This window comes from Chiloscyllium plagiosum, unplaced genomic scaffold (assembly GCF_037043375.1).
Source record: "Chiloscyllium plagiosum isolate Xiang-an unplaced genomic scaffold, Cpla_swu_hap1 HiC_scaffold_9, whole genome shotgun sequence".
Taxonomy (NCBI): domain Eukaryota; kingdom Metazoa; phylum Chordata; class Chondrichthyes; order Orectolobiformes; family Hemiscylliidae; genus Chiloscyllium; species Chiloscyllium plagiosum.
The window spans coordinates 48,438,893-48,457,130 of record NW_028270147.1 but is presented as its reverse complement, the minus strand read 5'-3'; the positions used below and the strand labels follow the sequence as shown (position 1 = coordinate 48,457,130).

At 41.6% G+C, this 18,238-nt stretch overlaps 1 protein-coding gene across 1 annotated transcript in view; it reads right to left on the bottom strand.

The window, feature by feature from the left end:
• The window catches only part of agbl4 (AGBL carboxypeptidase 4), an 854,548-nt gene that overhangs the window by 754,611 nt on the left and 81,699 nt on the right, over positions 1-18,238 (bottom strand). The window contains exon 3 of the mRNA XM_043699224.2: positions 10,109-10,233. Within this exon, the coding sequence (XP_043555159.1) occupies positions 10,109-10,233 (125 nt within the window). The remainder of the gene's footprint in view (positions 1-10,108; positions 10,234-18,238) is intronic.

Here is an 18,238-nt window from a genome sequence, read left to right as displayed (position 1 = left end):
ATTTTTCCTTACTCCATTCTCAGTTATGGAGTCGTAGAGAATTATAAAGTTCCAGCTTGCATGTGTTAATCTGGTGAATACTCATCATGCAAAATGACAAACTGACAAAAGCAGGAAGCAGGAGAATGTCTGTTTGCCATATCTCTCTATTCATAGAAAACAACCTAGTGCAAAATGTTTAATCTTCTGTAAATGAGCTCCTCCACTCTGAGGAAAACTTTCTTTTAAATAAACCAATAACCTGGTGCAGTGTAATAAAAACAAAAGAAAGATGGAAGCCAAGACAGGGACTAAATCAAAATAGTGAAGGAAAACTGGTTCCTAAATTTGAGCAGAAAATGAGGACTGCAGATGCAGGAGATCAGAGCTGAAGAAGGGCTTATGCCCGAAACGTCAATTCTCCTGGTCCTTGGATACTGCCTGACCTGCTGTGCTTTTCCAGCAACACATTTTCAGCTCCTAAATTTGAGCTCCAACTTACATTTACTACTCTTTATTATACCTTAACCGCGCCATAACTAACTTAAAGAGCTCATCATTATCAGATTTCCTTTCTCAAAGAAAAGCTCATATTTAAAGACAAAGGAAATAAGTATTGTAATCCCAAGATCTACTACATAAAGCATCCTTTTTCACTAGAAGCATTCCTTATTTATATAAAAAAGGGGTATTAATGGCTTTATGGCATTGCCACTGGACTAGTAATCTAGAGGCCAGGTAAAGTTTGGTAGACCAAGGTTTGAATCCCACCTCAGCAGTGATGAAAGTTGAATTCAATAAAAAATAACCTGAATTCAAAGTTTAATGAAATCATGAACCAATTCTTGAAAAGACCCATCTGATTCACTAATGACCTCGAGGGAAGGAAACAAGCCTTTACCTTGATTGACCTAGATATGACTTCAAATTCACAAAATTGAGTTTGACTCTGAACTACCCTGAAAGATTGCCGAACAAGCTACTCAGTTGAATCCAAGAGCAACTGGAAATGAGCAATAATTGGATTGAAATTACATTGCACACTGAAAGAATGATAGAGTCATACAACACGGAACCAGACCCTTCAGTCCAATTTTAACTTTAATTTTACATTATTTTTAATATTTTGATCACTCTCAATGAAAAATTGAAAAGTTAAGTTTGGATATGTGAAGACTTGCATTTGGTTTCGTTTGTGTTTTCAGTCAATTCAACTGTCCCGCGAGACTCCATAGTTGTTGCATTTCACCTTTGGAGGCAGTTGCACCTTTTTTGCTTGGACCCAGCACAATTAACTGTGATTGGCTTAATATTTTCCAAATAGGATTATTGACAAAGTAATATTCAACTTAGATTGCTTTACCTCCATTCCAATATATTTAAAGGGTCCACAAGCCTGACTCCCAATGTTAAATACTGTTCTAATCCTATCAATAAAAGTTGTTCCAAACTCATAAATGCCACCCCATAAAAATTATCCACATACGCCATGAGAATGCTCAAATATTTTCCAACATGCTACCAATAGAAAATGGCAGGGTTTGCTTTCAGTTGGACACTGCTTAACTTTAACAAATTGCCTTCATTGAGAAATATGAACCAAATCCTGGAAGTACTGTTCAAACCATCAGCACACATTCAATTTCCAAATTCTTCCCCTTATGGCTGATGCTTCCATTGGAGGTTGAAGAAACACTTCTTTCTGAAGCTGCTCGCCCTGCTGGAATTCTGTTTTCATATCTTTTGATTTACACTTCCATGAAAAGGTGACTAAAATCTCGATTAAAAACAAACTGTATATTACCTTTCCTATCCTGTGGGTCTACTCTGATCTTGATCTTTTAAGCACTTCTCAAAATCCATGGCCATTATCAAGCTTTGGCCTTACAACCAGAAATATGAACCTTTTCTGATCCATCATATGCTAATGTTAAGTGACTCCTATCCAGAACATCTGAACATACCCCAAATCTCTGCAACTTTTTAATTAATTTGGTTTTACCACATAATATAATCTCCTAATCTGCAAAAGCCACAAAAACTATTAACTGTGGAGCCTTCTGCTTTTATTACTGCATCAAGAAGGTTCTATACTCTACATCCCATTGTGTTGTATCATCTCATCAGCATGCAAACTCTACTCACCCATTAAGGTGTTTCTGGATTACTATTGTTAGATTTCCTGCTCAACCAGTCAGAGGTCCTTTTCACATTACATGTCCTTTTCCTTAGCTGGGAATCTTAACACACGAGTCATTTCTGGAACCTAAGCTATGCTTTCTTATTTGCATTATCCAGAGACAAGCCACTGTGTGGGAAAGATAGTCTTTTCTTGTTTATCATACTCAGTATATCTGCTGGCATCATGCTCTTGAATTAACATATCCTAGGCACAAGTGAGGACTGCAGATGCTGGAGATTAGAGTGGAGAGTGTGGTGCTGGAAAAGTACAGCAGATCAGATGGCGTCCAAGGAGCAGGAAAATCAACATTTTGGGCAAAAGCCTTCATCAGAAACTCTTATCCTGTCTAGCTCTGAATCACAAAATTACATGCGTGTGCACTGCTCCTCATGCCTCATTCTCTCTACAGAAGCTCCCAGACCTGCTGAGTTTCTCCAGCAAATTCTGTTTTTGTTCATTGTCTTGTACTGCACACTGCAATTGTAATTCATCCTTAACAACCATGGGCTTTTTCACATAATTTCCTATCACTTTCCCTGCCCTTTCTACTTCTTACAAATGTAATCAACTAGATCACCAGAAATAAAAATCAAGAGAATGTGGCACTGGGAAAGCACAGTAGGTCAGGCAGCATCCAAGGAGCAGGATAATCTATGTTTTGGGCAAAAGCCCTTGCCCAAAACATCAAATCTCCTGCTCCTTGGATGCTACCTGATCTGCTGTGCTTTTCCAGCACCACACTCTTGACTTTGATTTCCAACATCTGCGGTCTTCACTTTTGCCAGAAATAAAAGCCAACGCTTTCATGACAGTCTCCAAATTCTTGCCAAAACATCATCCTTGATAAAACCTTTGCTGCTTGTGTGTAATACATTAAAGTGGGCAAAAAAAAATTGAGCAACTAAGACTTACTTCGAGGATTATCACAAAATACAGACGGTAATTCTGGTACAAATTATTTCCCCTAAACACTGCAAATAATTTGTAGAGCTATACATTTCAGAGCTTTTTACAGCTTGCAGTTTGATTGATCAGTCAGTGCCTTAGTCAATCTCTCATCAAATATTGCATGATTTCTCTCGCATACATCATTGCTGAAGGGGCTGACTGTAGCAGTTTTCCAGAACTATAATACACAAATTTTCACATATTCCAAAATTCATCATTTGCGAATTCTCTTTTGTTGATTAGAAGTTTTGTTGGAATTCCACGTCTCATGCCTATTCAATTTTTCCATGAGCTTGTCTACTATGGTCTATTTATCCTTGCTATTTATCACTGTAGGGACAAGGTAAAATGGTATCTAATTGCTATACCTACATGTCACAGAAAAATACCTCAAACTTCGTCCAATACTTTTAGGTCCATTGATATCAAGTAATTAAAAATTTCGGCCAGCAGAACACTTACAACGGTACATGGTGATAATCCAAGATGGAGGATGGGAAAAATTTCTGGCTGTAACAGCTGCTCCTTTTTGAGGTATTTTAAGTGCTGGAGGTGATTTCCTCAAATTGCAGGAGCAGCAATTACTGTTCATATGCTGTTGCATTGTTTTGGAACTTCAGGGAAAAAAAGTCAAAACAACACCAGTTTTAAAAGGGAGAACAGACAAAGGAAGCATATGATGAGGTCATTGCAGGAGAGAGAGAGAGTGTGAGAGAGTGTGTGTGTGAGAGAGAGAGAGAGAGAGTGTGAGAGAGAGAGAGAGAGAGAGAGTGTGAGAGAAAGAGAGAGTGTGAGAGAAAGAGAGTGTGAGAGAGCGAGAGAGCAAGAGCCTGCACAGTTACTGCCTTTGATTCTGAATTCGTGCTGGACATCAGAGTACATCTGCGAAAATTATCAAACAGTGAAATTCACAACTGATCTTGGAGGAACTGTTGGGCGAAGTTCACAGCACAGAATCAGATAAATGAATCATTGTTTTAAGTGTGGCCTACAGAGAATCTGCAGTAGTGAGTAGAGTAGGTTCTTTCTTGATTATATGTTTTTGGAGAGATGTCTCTTGATTAAACTTAAAATGTAAGCTATAACTATTAATTTAACCTGGGGCAGTGTTTGTAGAGGAATAAGACGGTGTTGTTTTCTGGGTTTGTAGATTGTGAAGGAGCAAAAATGGCCTTTGCAGTGATATGTACTTCTTGTCAGATGTGGGAGTTTAAAGAGAGTTTAAGGGTTACTGCAGATTATGTCTGCCATAAATGCTGCTCGCTGCGATTCTTATCAGACCAAATGGATCGGTTGGAGAGACAGTTAGAAGCAATGAGGAATTTGCATCAGCAACAGTATGTGATGGGTGGCAGTTATAGGAAGGGGGGAAAGTCTCAGATACAATCACATAGATGGGTTAACTCCAGGAAAGGTAAGAGAGGTAGGCAGCTAATGCAGGAGACTTTTGTGGATATACCCATTTCAAACAGGTATGCTGTTTTGGAAAATGTAGGGGGGGGGGTGGATTCTCAGGGGAATGTAGCACAAACAGCCAAGTTTCTGGTAGGGAGACTGACTCTAATGCAACAAGGGGTACGTCGGGTTCCAAGAGATCAATTGTGTAAGGGATTCTCTAGTCCGAGGTACAGACAGACGTTTCTGTGGCCAGCAATGAAAAAGCAGAATGGTGTGTTGCTTCCCTGATGCCAGGATCAAGGATATCTCAGAGAAGGTGCAGAATGTTCTCACAGGGGAAAGGGGCCAGCAAAAGGTCAATGTCCACATTGGAACCAACGACATAGGAAGGGAAAAGGTTGAGATTCTGAAGGGAGATTACAGAGAGTTAGGCAGAAATTTAAAAAGGAGGTCCTCGGGAGTAGTAATATCTGGATTACTCCTATTCCTGCTCTCAGGTGCTACGAGCTAGTGAGAGCAGGAATAGGAGAACAGAGCAGATGAATGCATGGCTGAGGAGCTGGTGTATGGGGGAAGGATTCACGTTTTTGGATCATTGGAATCTCTTTTGGGGTAGAAGTGACCTGTACAAGAAGGGGATTAATATACTGGCAGGGAGATTTGGTAGAGCTGCTTGAGAGGATTTAAACTAGTAAGGTGAGGGTGTTTGGACCCAGGGAGATAGTGAGGAAAGAGATCAATCTGAAACTGGTGCAGTTGAGAATAGAAGCGAGGCAAACAGTCAGGGCAGGCAGGGACAGGGTAAGACTAATAAATTAAACTGCATTTATTTCAATGCAAAGGGCCTCACGGGGAAGGCAGACGAACTCAGGGCATGGTTAGGAAGATGGGACTGGCATATCATAGCAATTACAGAAACATGGCTCAGGGATGAGCAGGACTGGCAGCTTAATGTTCCAGGATACAAATGCTACAGGAAGGATAGGAAGGATAGAAAGGGAGGCAAGAGAGGAGGGGGTGGCATTTTTGGTAAGAGATAGCATTACAGCTGTGCTGAGGGAGGATATTTCGGAAATACATCCAGGGAAGTTATTTAGGTGGAACTGAGAAATAAGAAAGGGATGATCACCTTAATGGAATTGTATTAAAGACCCCCGAATAGTCAGAGGGAAATTGAGAAACAAACTTGTAAGGAGATCTCAGCTATCTGAAAGAATAATAGGGTGGTTACGGTAGGGAATTTTAACTTTCCAAACATAAACTGCGACTGCCATCGTGTTAACGGGTTAGATGGAGAGGAAGTTGTTAAGTGTGTACAAGACAATTTTCTGATTCAGTATGTGGATGTACCCACTAGAGAAGGTGCAAAACTTGACCTACTCTTGGGAAATAAGGCAGGGCACGTGACTGAAGTGATACTGGGGGTGCACTTTGGGGCCAGCGACCATAATTCTATTAGATTTAAAATAGTGATGGAAAAGGATAGACCAGATCTAAAAGTTGAAGTTCTAAATTGGAGAAAGGCCAATTCTGACGGTATTAGGCAAAAACTTTCAAACGCTGATTGGGGGCAGATGTTCACAGGTAAAGGGACGGCTGGAAAATGGGAAGTCTTCAGAAATGAGATAACGAGAATTCAGAGAAAATATATTCCTGTTAGGGTGAAAGGAAAGGCTGGTAGGTATAGGGAATGCTGGATGACTAAAGAAATTGAGGGTTTGGTGAAGAAAAAGAAGGAAGCATATGTAAGGTATCGACAGGATAGATCGAGTGAATCCTTCGATGAGTATAAAGGAAGTAAGAGTATACTTAAGAGGGAAATCAGGAGGGCAAAAAGGAGACATGAGATAGCTTTGGCAAATAGAATTAAGGAGAATCCAAAGAGCTTTTATAAATACATTAAGGACAAAAGGGCAACTAGGGAAAGAATAGTGCCCCTCAAAGATCAGCAAGGCGGCCTTTGTGTGGAGCTGCAGAAAATGGGGGAGATAGTAAATGAGCATTTTGCATCTGTATTTACTGTGGAAAAGGATATGGAAGAACTAGACTGTAGGGAAATAGATGGCGACATCTTGCAAAATGTCCATATTACAGAGGAGGAAGTGCTGGCCATCTTGAAACGCACAAAAGTGGATAAATCCCCAGGACCTGATCAGGTGTACCCTAGAACTCTGTGGAAAGCTAGAGAAGTGATTGGAGGGCCTCTTGCTGAGATATTTGTATCATCGATAGTCACAGATGAGGTACCGGAAGACTGGAGGTTGGCTAACGTGGTGTCACTGTTTAAGAAGAGTGGTAAGGACAAGCCAGGGAACTATAGACCAGTGAGCCTGACCTCGGTTGTTGGGGGCAATCCTGAGGGACAGGATGTACATGTATTTGGAAAGGCAAAGACTGATTAGGGATAGTCAACATGATTTTGTGTGTGGAAAATAATCTCTCACAAACTTGATTGAGTTTTTTGAGGATGTAACAAAGAGGATTGATGAGGGCAGAGTGGTAGATGTGATCTATATGAACTTCAGTAAGGCATTTGACAAGGTTCCCCATGGGAGACTGATTAGCAAGGTTATATCTCACGGAATATAGGGAGAACTAGCCATTGGATATAGAACTGGCTCAAAAGGTAGAAGACAGAGGGTGGTGGTGGAGGGTTGTTTTTCAGACTGGAGGCCTATGACCAGTGCAGTGCCACAAGGATTGGTGCTGGGTCCTCTACTTTTTGTCATTTACATAAATCATTTGGATGCGAGCACAAGAGGTACAGTTAGTAAGTTTGCAGATGACACCAAAATCGGAGGTGTAGTGGACAGCGAAGAGGGTTACCTCAGATTACAACAGGATCTAGACCAGATGGGCCAATGGGCTGAGAAGTGGCAGATGGAGTTTAATTCGGATAAATGCGAGGTGCTGAATTTTGGAAAAGCAAATCTTAGCAGGACTTATACACTTAATGGTAAGGTCCTCGGGAGTGTTGCTGAACAAAGAGACCTTGGAGTGCAGGTGCATAGCTCCTTGAAAGTGGAGTCGCAGGTAGATAGGAAAGTGACGAAGGCGTTTGGTATACTTTCCTTTATTGGTCAGAGTATTGAGTACAGGAGTTGGGAGGTCATGTTGCTGCAATACAGGACATTGGTTAGGCCACTGTTTGAATATTGCATGCAATTCTGGTCTCCTTCCTATCGGAAAGATGTTGTGAAGCTTGAAAGGGTTCAGAAAAGATTTACAAGGATGTTGCCAGGGTTGGAGGATTTGAGCTATAGGGAGAGGCTGAACAGGCTGGGGCTGTTTTCCCTGGAGCGTCAGGGGCTGAGGGGTGACCTTAGAGGTTTACAAAATTATGAGGGGCATAGATAGGGTAAATAGACAGTCTTTTCCCTGAGGTCAGGGAGTCCAGAACTAGAGGGCATAGGTTTAGGGTGAGAGGGGAAAGATATGAAAGAGACCTATCGGGGAACCTTTTCACACAGAGGGTGGTATGTGTATGGAATGAGCTGCCAGAGGAAGTGGTGGAGGCTGGTACTATTGTAACATTTAAGAGGCATTTGGATGGGTATATGAATAGGAAGGGTTTGGTGGGACATGGTTCGGGTGCTGGCAGTTGGGACTAGATTGGGTTGGGATATCTGGTCAACATGGACAGGTTGGACCAAAGGGTCTGTTTTCATGCTGTACATCTCTATGACTCCAAGTCCTCTGCCACTGTGTTAAACTAGTAAATATCCATCCTGTAAAGTAGGAAGAGGAGCCAGTTTGTCTGCCTCAATTCTTTATTAATATTCTACAACCAATTACAAAATGTAGAATATTCTATTCTTCTAAAGAATGCGTCCTCCTTTCCTGGGAATTTTTTTTTATTTTAATCACCAATTCAGACATGGTGGGATGGGACATGAATCATTCCTTCTGGCCCAGAGCTAGGCACACACCACTGGGTTACAAAACCACTGAGAAACTAATTTTATTTTGAAAGGCCACCACCAAATCACTTAGTCTACGAATTAAACAAAGAGCAAGTCACAAAAATAAGAAATAAGAAAAAGGTGGGGTATACAGGGGATGCAAATAAATCAAAATGGTATTAGAGGCAGAGAGAATGCACTCCTTCCCCCCCCCCCACCACCCACAGCTCTCAAGTCTTCAAGGGTGCTAGTGAACATTGCTTGCACCATCACTGAGAACACCTGGGTATGAATGTAACTGTGGAAGAGAGGCAAACAGAATAATGACATGTACACAACTCATTGAGAAACATTTTTTATTTTGAAAGACCCACTACCAAATCACCCAATTAACAAACAACAAATTACAAGCAGTGACTACCAGGCATAACAATAAAAACAAGTAGTGAAAAAGACAGGGACAATAAGCGAGGGAGCTAAATCAAGTTGGGTTGGAGAAGGTGATAACTTAATCACAGTGGTGGGAAATTATTTTTATATAAATTCACCAAATGTGAATATTCATTTTCATTTTTTTATACAAATGAGAAACTTAAAGGCACATTCCAATTGCTATCAGCTGCTCATAATTTTGGATCATGCTCTTATCCATTCTTAATGGGGCCCTCTTGTGGCACAATGGTAGTGTCCCTATCTTTGGACCTAAAGGTCCGGGTTCAAGTCCCACCTGCTCCAGAGATGTGTAATAACACTCCTGAACAGTGTGATTAGAAAAATAAGTTACATAACAACAAAAAAAACTCCATGTTGAATGAGAATCATTTGCAACATTTTCAAACAACTACCTGGTCATGTCGCTGGCTCCCTTTTCACATGGGCTCGGGACAGGTAGGCTGGTTTTGTACAATGCAGCTAAAGGTATGTGACAACTTAATTTCCACCACCACCCCCCCCAATACATTGAGTTAATTTTTCAATAGGTGGACAAACAGCTGCCTGCAAAATACAGTCAAGCACCAAGTCAGGGACTGATGTAGCTGTTGGCACCACGCGGATGTGCCCTCTTATCTTTAGTGGTTTGACTCATGCAGATTTGATTAAAGCACAATATTAAAAAAAAGTAGAAGATTCTCCAACACATCATGAGCTATTAATTTTCATTATTATTACTGTCTCAATGCTACAGTGTGAACTCAACCAAACACAAAAAGAATTAGCATAAATGGACATTACAATTCTTTAGAATTGTAACCCTCAGACAAAACTTTTGTTAGATTGTTCTATTATAAAGTTATGAACTGTGTTTCTATGATAATGCATATCTAGAATGCCACATCACTTAATAATGCATCATAGTCAGGCATCAGGAAACAATATATCAGCCCACATGATGTGATTTGTGAAATACATCAGCAGTAGTTTGTGTCTAAAAGCGCAATTATTTTAACTTCTGGGAACTGTAAGAGAGATCAGATCTGTCACTGTTCAATAATAGTGAGCAACATAACAGTACACTAAAACTCAAATCAACTGTACAGATTAGTCACCTCTGAAAAACTCAAGAAAAACATTCTGAAAATCTTAATAATTTCAACTGCTGCTTATCTTCTAAAACAGATTTACTGTAGCATTGATTGAATGTTTTGAACCAAGAACAGAACAGTAATACTGAATGAGGATTTAACAATTACATACTTACCTGATATTCCTTCATATTTTCCACAGTAAAGTCAAACCACACTCTAAAACGAGGATTGCATGTATCTGGTCTGATAAACAGATCATATTCAAATTCTGAGATGTAGTCAACACGACCTAGGTTTCCTGTAAAAAAAGAACACTTATTGTTCTGACTTTGTTAATAAAACAAAAATTTGTTTGTAACGCACTTAACATTGTAATGCACCCTCAAGCACATCAAATAGGCACAATGTAACTCTGACATTCAGCCACAAAACTGAAATATTAGGGCAATTGCCTGAATGTTTTTCTTCAATTCATTCATAAGTATGGGACAGCTGACAAGATCAGTATTTATTGCACGCTAGAAGGTGGTTTGAATCACCTTGTTGTAGTCCATCTGGTGTAGGTGCACCAACAATGCTGTTGAGATGGAGTTCCTGAATTTCATTCAACTCTAGTTGTAAGACCAGCGAGTGGTTGCAAGTCAGGACAGCATATGATGTGGAAGGGAACTAACAGGTTGGTGTTCTTGAATGTGTCTGCTACCCTCGATCTTAAAGGTGGTGGAGGTCAAGGATTTGTCCTGTCAAATGAGTATTGGTGAGTTAATGCAGTGTATCTTGTAGATAGCGCATACTGCTATCACTGTATGTCAGTGGTGGAGGGGATGAATGTTTAAAGTGGAGGATTGCGTACTGATCAAGTGAATTCATTTGTTCTGGATAAGGCTAAGTCACATGAGTTTCCATTAATACCAGCAAGTGAATCAAACTGCTGAGTGTTAGATTAGATTAGATTAGATTCCCTACAGTATGGAAACAGGCCCGTCGGCCCAACAAGTCCACACCAACCCTCCGAAGAATAACCCACCCAGACCATTCCCCTTCATTTACCCCTGACTAATGCACCTAACACCTTGGACAATTTAACATGGCCAATCACCTAACATGCACATCTTTGGATTTTAGGAGGAAACCGGAGCATCCAGAGGAAACCCATGCAGACATGGGGAGAACGTGCAAACTCCACACAGACAGTGACCCAAGGCTGGAATCGTACCCGGGTCCTGAACGCTGTGAGGCAGCAGTGCCAACCACTGAGCCACCACGCCACCCCTCAGCATTACTCAGTTATTTTGTAGATAACTGAGTTATGCTGATAAAATATACAATTTGTCAAAGTCTTTCATCTTGCACTCATTCGACAATTCTCAAAAAATACCAACATAAAAGGCAAAAACAAGGCTTGTCAGTTAACTGCCAGTCATCATCTAACTGGTGCATTCATCAAGGCATGCCTCTACGGATCAGAGTTGACTTGCCAGTCAGCACTCTTTCCGTACAAGGTATAAAATACTGCTTTGCATGTTACATAGATCTTTGTTGCAACTTGTCCTAATGAGTGCAATGAAAAGCTTTGACATAGGTACGTTTTCAGCAATACTCAAGTCTGTACTATGAAATGGCTATTTCTGTAGAGAAGTGGACAGGATTTGAGGAGTCACATAAATTTTTTTACGCAGAATACCAACCTCTGATCTGCTGTAGTAACCATAATATTAATATGGCTTGTCCAGTTAAGTTTCTGGTAACTCCTAAGATGTTGATGGTGGGGACTTTAGGTATGGGAATGCTGGTGTACATCAAGGGGAGATGCTCAGATTCCTTCCTGTTGGAGACTGTCATTGCCTAGCACTTGTGTAGCATTTATCAATTATCAGTCCAAGTCTGAATGCTATCCAGATTATGCTGCATGCAAGCATGGACTGCTTCATTATGAGGAGTTAGAGAGCATTACAGCACAGTACAGGCCCTTTGACCTTTGATGTCGCATCGACCTATGATACCAATTTGAAGCCTGTCTAACCCACATTATCATCCATGTTTATCCAATGACCATTTAAATGCCCTTAAAGTCAGCAGTCAAGATTAGAGTGGTGCTGGATAAGCACAGGTCAGGCAGCATCCGAGGAGCAGGAAGATCGATGTTTCGGGCAAAAGCCCTTCAGGTCTACTACTGCTGCAGGCAGGGCATTCCATGCCCTTACTACTCTCTGATTAAAGAACCTACCTCTGACATCTGTCCTACATCTATCACCCCTCAATTTAAAGCTATGTCCCCTCATGCTAGCCATCACCAGCTGAGGAAAAAGGCTCGCACTATCTACCCTATTAATCCTCTGATCATCTTGTATGTCTCCATTAAGTCACCTCTCAACCTTCTCTCTAACGAAAACAGCCTCAAGCACCTCAGCCTTTCCTCGTAAGACCTTCCCTCCATACCAGGCAATATCTTGGTAAATCTCCTCTACACCCTTTCCAATGCTTCCACATCCTTCCTATAATGCGGTGACCAGAACTGTACGGAATACTCCAAATGCAGTCACACCAGAGTTTTGTAATACTGCAACATAACCTCATGGCTTCAAAATTCAATTCCTCTACCAATAAAAGCTAACACACCATAAAACATCTTAACCCCATCAACCTGGGTGGCAACTTTCAGGGATCTATGTCCATGCACACAGAAATCTCTCTGCTCATCCACACTACAAAGAATCTTATCATTCGCCCAGTACTCTTTATTCCTGTTGCTCATTCCAAAGTGAATCACCTCACACTTTTCCGCATTAAACTCCATTTTCCACCTCTCAGCCCAACTCTGCAACTTATCTATGTCCCTCTGTAACACTTTTTCACACTGTCCACAAATCCACTGACCTTAACATCATCTGCAAATTTACTGATCTATACTTCCACGTCCTCATCTAGGTTATTTGTAAAAATGACAAAACAGCAGTGGGCCTGAAACAGATCTGCAGTCCACCACTAATAACTTTACTCCAAGATGAACATTTCCCATGAACCATCACCCTCTGTCTTCTTTCAGCTAGCTAATTTCTGATCCAAACTGCTAAATCACCCTCAATCCCACGCCTCCGTATTTTGTGCAATAGCCTACCATGGGGAACCTCATCAAACGCCTTACTTAAATCCATATACACCACATCAATTGCTTTACTCTCATCCACCTGTTTGGTCACCTTCTCAAAAAACTCAATAAGGTTTGTGAGACATGACCTACCCTTCACAAAACCATGTTGACTATCCTTAATCAACTTATTCCTTTCTGGAGGATCATAAAACTTATCTCTTATAACCTTTTCCATCACTTTAGCCACAACCTAAGTAAGGCTCACTGGTCTATAATTACTCAGGTTATCTCTACTTCCAATCTTGAACAAGGGGACAATATTTGCTATCCTCCAGTCTGCTGGCACTATTCCTGTAGACAATGACGACATAAAAGATCAAAGCCAAAGGCTCTGCATCCTCCTCCCTACCTTCCCAGAGAATCTTAGGATAAATCCCATCTGGCCCAGGGGACCTATCTATTTTCACACTTCAGAATTGCTAACATCTCCTCATTATGAACCTCAATCCAGTCTAGTCTAATAGTCTGTATCTCAGTATTCTCCTCATCAACATTGTTTTTTTCCAGTGTGAATACTGATGAAAAATTTTCATTTAGCATTGCTGCTATCTCCTCGGACTCCACACACTACTTCCCACTACTGTCCTTAATTGGCCCTAATCTTACTCTAGTCATTGTCTATTCCTGACATACCTACAGAAAGCTTGAGGGTTTTCCTTGATCCTACCTCTCAATGACTTCTCATGTCCCCTCCTGGCTTTTCTTAGCTGTCTCTTCAGGTCCTTCCTGGCTAACTTGTAATTCTCAAGCACCCAAACTGACCTTTATGTCTCATCTTTACTGTAAGCCTTCTTCTTCCTCTTGACAAGAAATTCAACTTCTTTAGTAAACCATGGTTACTTCACTCGACCACTTCCTCCCTGCCTGACAGGAATATACTTATCAAGGACAAGCAGTAGCTGTTCCTTGAACAAGCTCCACATTTCCATTGTGCCCATCCCCTATAGTTTCCTTCCACATCCTACGCATCCTAAATCTTGGGTAATCGTATCATAGCTGCCTTTCCCCAGCTATAACTCTTGCCCTGTGGTTGTAACAAGGATTGCCAATTTATATTAAATGTATTTTTGAAGGTTTCATCATATGACTTGCCCCGGGTTCCAGCAAACAGTCAGCTAATCGATCCATCCTTGTAGTATGCTACCTTTCCAAAGGACTCATTATCCAATTGAATATTGTTTAATCATCAGCCAAACAGCTTGTTTTGTCCATTTTTCAACATCTTAATATCTTGCATAAAGGAAGATCCAAGTAAATGATAAAAGAAATGCATAATCTTTTTAAATGTCCCTATAGCTTTCCTTGAGAAATGCATATAGCAGTGGTTGTGGAGATTTAATTCATAGAGGTTACAGGCCAATCTAGATGGTTGGCAACCATGGCTAAAGCACTATTCAATCATCAGACAGCATTCCCAATTTTGACCTTATGGTGGATGGAAGGCTTTTAATGTAGCAACTGAACATGGTTGGACCTAGGACATTATTATAAGGACCTCCTGCGGTGAGGTAAACCACCTTCCCTGACATTTAGTATTCCAGCCAGTGTAACAGTTTCCCCCAATTTCTATTGACTTTTATTTTACTAAGGTTCCTTGATTCCACATTTAGCTGCTGCATCAATTTCAAATGTGGTCATTTCATTTCATCACGTTGGTTACCTTGGTTAAGGAGGTAAGTTTTAGAGTGATTTTGATTTGTGACATGTACCAGACACAGTATTGTTCTGTGTGCTATCTAGACGAATGATACCTTACATAAGTATATCAGGATCATCAAGCAGAATGAAGAATAGAGTATTACAGCTATAGAGAAGATGCAGAGAAAGATCAACTGTAATAGGAGAGATTTGTTGATCATTCTGATAAGAGCAGGGTAGAAGCGGTTCTTGAATCTGTTGGACTTGTTTTCAAACTTTTGTATCTTCTGCCCTATAGAGGAGGGTGGAAGAGAGCATAACGGGGTCGTTGATTAATTTGGCTGTTTTCACAAGTCAGCAGGAAGTTTAGAATCAAACAATCCCAACAAGTCCACACTGCCCTCCGAAGAATAACCCACCCTGACCTACGGACAGGGTTGTTATCTCTGGTTTGTTACCCGTGCCACGTGATAGTGAGGCAAGGAATAGGAAGAGATATCAGCTGAAGATGTGGTTGAAGGGATGGTGCAGGAGGGAGAGTTTCAGGTACTTGGATAATTGGGAGTCATTCTGGGGAAGGTGGGGCATCTACAAACAGGACGGTCTTCACTTTAACCAGAGGGGCACTAATATCCTAGGTGGGAAATTTGCTGGTGCTATTCGGGTGGGTTTAAACTAGCTCAGCAGGGGAATGGGAACCGGAAGTGTAGTTACAGTGTGCAAGAGGATGAGAATAGGGAGGGCAAGGACAGGATTTCACAGTCACAGGAATATGCTGGCAGACAGCAAGCTGGATTGAAATGTGTCTACTTCAACGCCAGAAGTATCCGAAATAAGGAAGGTGAGCTTGCAGCATGGATGTTGTGGCCATTTCAGAGACATGGTCAGGAGCAGGGTCAGGAATGGATGTTGCAGGTTCCAGGGTTTAGATCTTTCATTAAGATCAGGCAAGGTGGTAAAAGAGGGGGCGGTGTGGCTTTGTTGGTCAAGGACATTTAATGATGGCTGAAAGAACTTTTGACGAGGACTCGTCTACGAGGTAGTATGGGCTGAGGTTAGAAACAGGACAGGAGTGGTCACACTGCTGGGAGTTTTTTTTATAGGCCTCCGCAGAGTTCCAGGGAGGTGGAGGATAGGATTGGCAAAATGATTCTGGGTAGGAGTGAAAGGAACAGGGTAGTCATTATGGGGAGCTTTAACTTCCTCAACATTGACTGGAAATGCTATAACTCTAGTACGTCGGATGGATCAGTTTTTGTCCAATGTGCGCAGGAGGGTTTCCTGACACAGTATGTTGAAGGGCTGACAAGAAGGGAGGCCACACTGGATCTGATGCTTGGTAATGAACCAGGCCAGGTGTTTAATTTAGTTGCAGGTGAGTTCTTTGGAGATAGTGACAATAATTCAGTTACATTTAGTTTAGCAATGGAAAGGGATAGGTACATTGCCACAAGGCAAGAGTTATCAATGGGGCAAAGGCAATTATAATGCGATTAAGCAAGACTAAGGATGCACAGAATGGGGTAGCAAAATGCAGGGGATGGGGACATTGGAAATGTGGAGCTGGTTTAAGGAACACATATTGTGTGTCCTTGATACGTACGTCCCTGTCAGGCAGGGAGGAAGCGATAAGCTATGGGAACCGTGGTTGACTATAGAAATTGCATCTCTTGTTAAGCGCAAGTAGAAGGTTTATGTGACGATGAGACAAGATGGCTCAGATGAGGCGATGGAGTGTTACAGATTAGCTAGGAAAGATTTAAAGAGAGAGCTAAGAAGAGCAAAGAGGGACTCAGCAAGATGGCGACGATTCTGTAGGACTGGTGTGGACAGCTCTGACTAACAGCCGAGGCATACTGGTGTTTTTTGCCATCCCTGGCCAACTTATGTTGTGGAATTATTAGTTTAAAACCTTACAGAACACATATTTGTTAATATTTGGGAGTGGGAAGGATGCCAAAGGGAAAAGGAGCAAGCAAACAGCAGCAGGGAAGACACTCCCCTGCAGCACCCACCACACCAGAGACTGCAGCAGCGGCCTTTCCTGAACCTCCCGGGAACCTGACAGACTCACAGGCATTGGCTGCGGTGATGGAGAGACTTAACTTGAGAGTTGGGGCTACAATTGAGGAGATCCGTGGGGAGATTCATGCCCAGGTCCAACCTATTGCATCCATGCTGCAGAAGCATGAGCAGGAGATCCAGGGCCTCGAGGAGTGGCTGGAGGAGGTGGAGGGTCGAACTAAGGCCTCGGAAACTGCGATGGAGTCCTCATCCAGTCGGATCCAGGTGCTGGAGCAAGAGGTGCGGGCCTTGCGAAACCATATTGACGACCTTGAAAATTGAAGTCGAAGTCGGAGGATAAATCTCCGAATTGTCGGGCTCCCTGAAGGTGAGTAAGGTGAGCAGCCAGTCAGTTTCTTTGAAAGCTGGCTGCCGAAGTTTTAGGGCCTTCACATCGAGTCCAGCAGGCTGCAGATTGAAAGGGCCTATCGAGTTACAGTGCTAGTGCAGTGCCCCTGCCCAGTCCTAGTGTACTTCCACTCATATAAGGACAAGTAAAACATCATAGAAGCTTCCAGATTCCTGGGAAATGATCCGCAGGGACTGCTGTACAAGGGGTCAAAAATCATGTTTTTCCAGGATTCTTTGCAGCTTTAATTCAAAAGAGGAAGTCCTTCGATGAAGTTAAAAAGAGGCCGAGGAATCTGGGCATTCAGTACTCCATGAGATACCCCGCAGCCACGAGGACTCAGTTTATACATTTGACTCATCGGATAAAGCTGAAAACTTCGTAGACATTTTTAAATAGATGGATTGGCCTGAAGAATATGGTTAATGTTTGTTTTCTTTTCCTTCTTTCCCCATGCTTTCCCTTTTTTGTATTCCTTTCTTTCTCCCTTATAATTTCTTATTTTGGAAAGGGGGGAAAATCCTTGGAATAAGTTGTTCCTTTTTTTTTAAAATAACTGGATTTTCTGATGGGAGATTTTGTGGATGTTCTTTGTTGTCTCTCCCCTTTTGTTTTTTGTTTGTTCTATTTCTCTTTTAGTCACAAGTAGGGGTGACATGAAGCCTGGGATGGGTGGAGTGCTCATCATGACTTTGTCTTTTTTCCATTGATTTAAGGATTATCTCCTTTATTTTCTGGTCTAAGGCTGGGGCACAGTCCAGGTTTGAAGGAGCTGTGAAGGAGAGGATGGGTAGGGTGACTGCCCCCTATGGGCAGGGGGAAGAGTCTTCCATTCAAGGTTTTATAGTTGGTTTTCTTTATAGTTTTTTGGTAGTAATAGTTGTTTATAGTTATGATAGAATAGTTTTTGTATATATAGTTCTTCGACCCTATAAATCTTTATTTACTTGTGCTCAGCGCTTTGTAAGCAGGGTTCTCCCCCGAGGGGTTCAAGGGTCTCTGAAAGGGGATATGGCTAAGTGTCTTATTAAATGGTGCACCTGGAATATTAAGGAAAGCTATTCACCTGTTAAAAGGAACAAAGTGCTTTCTAGCCTTAAG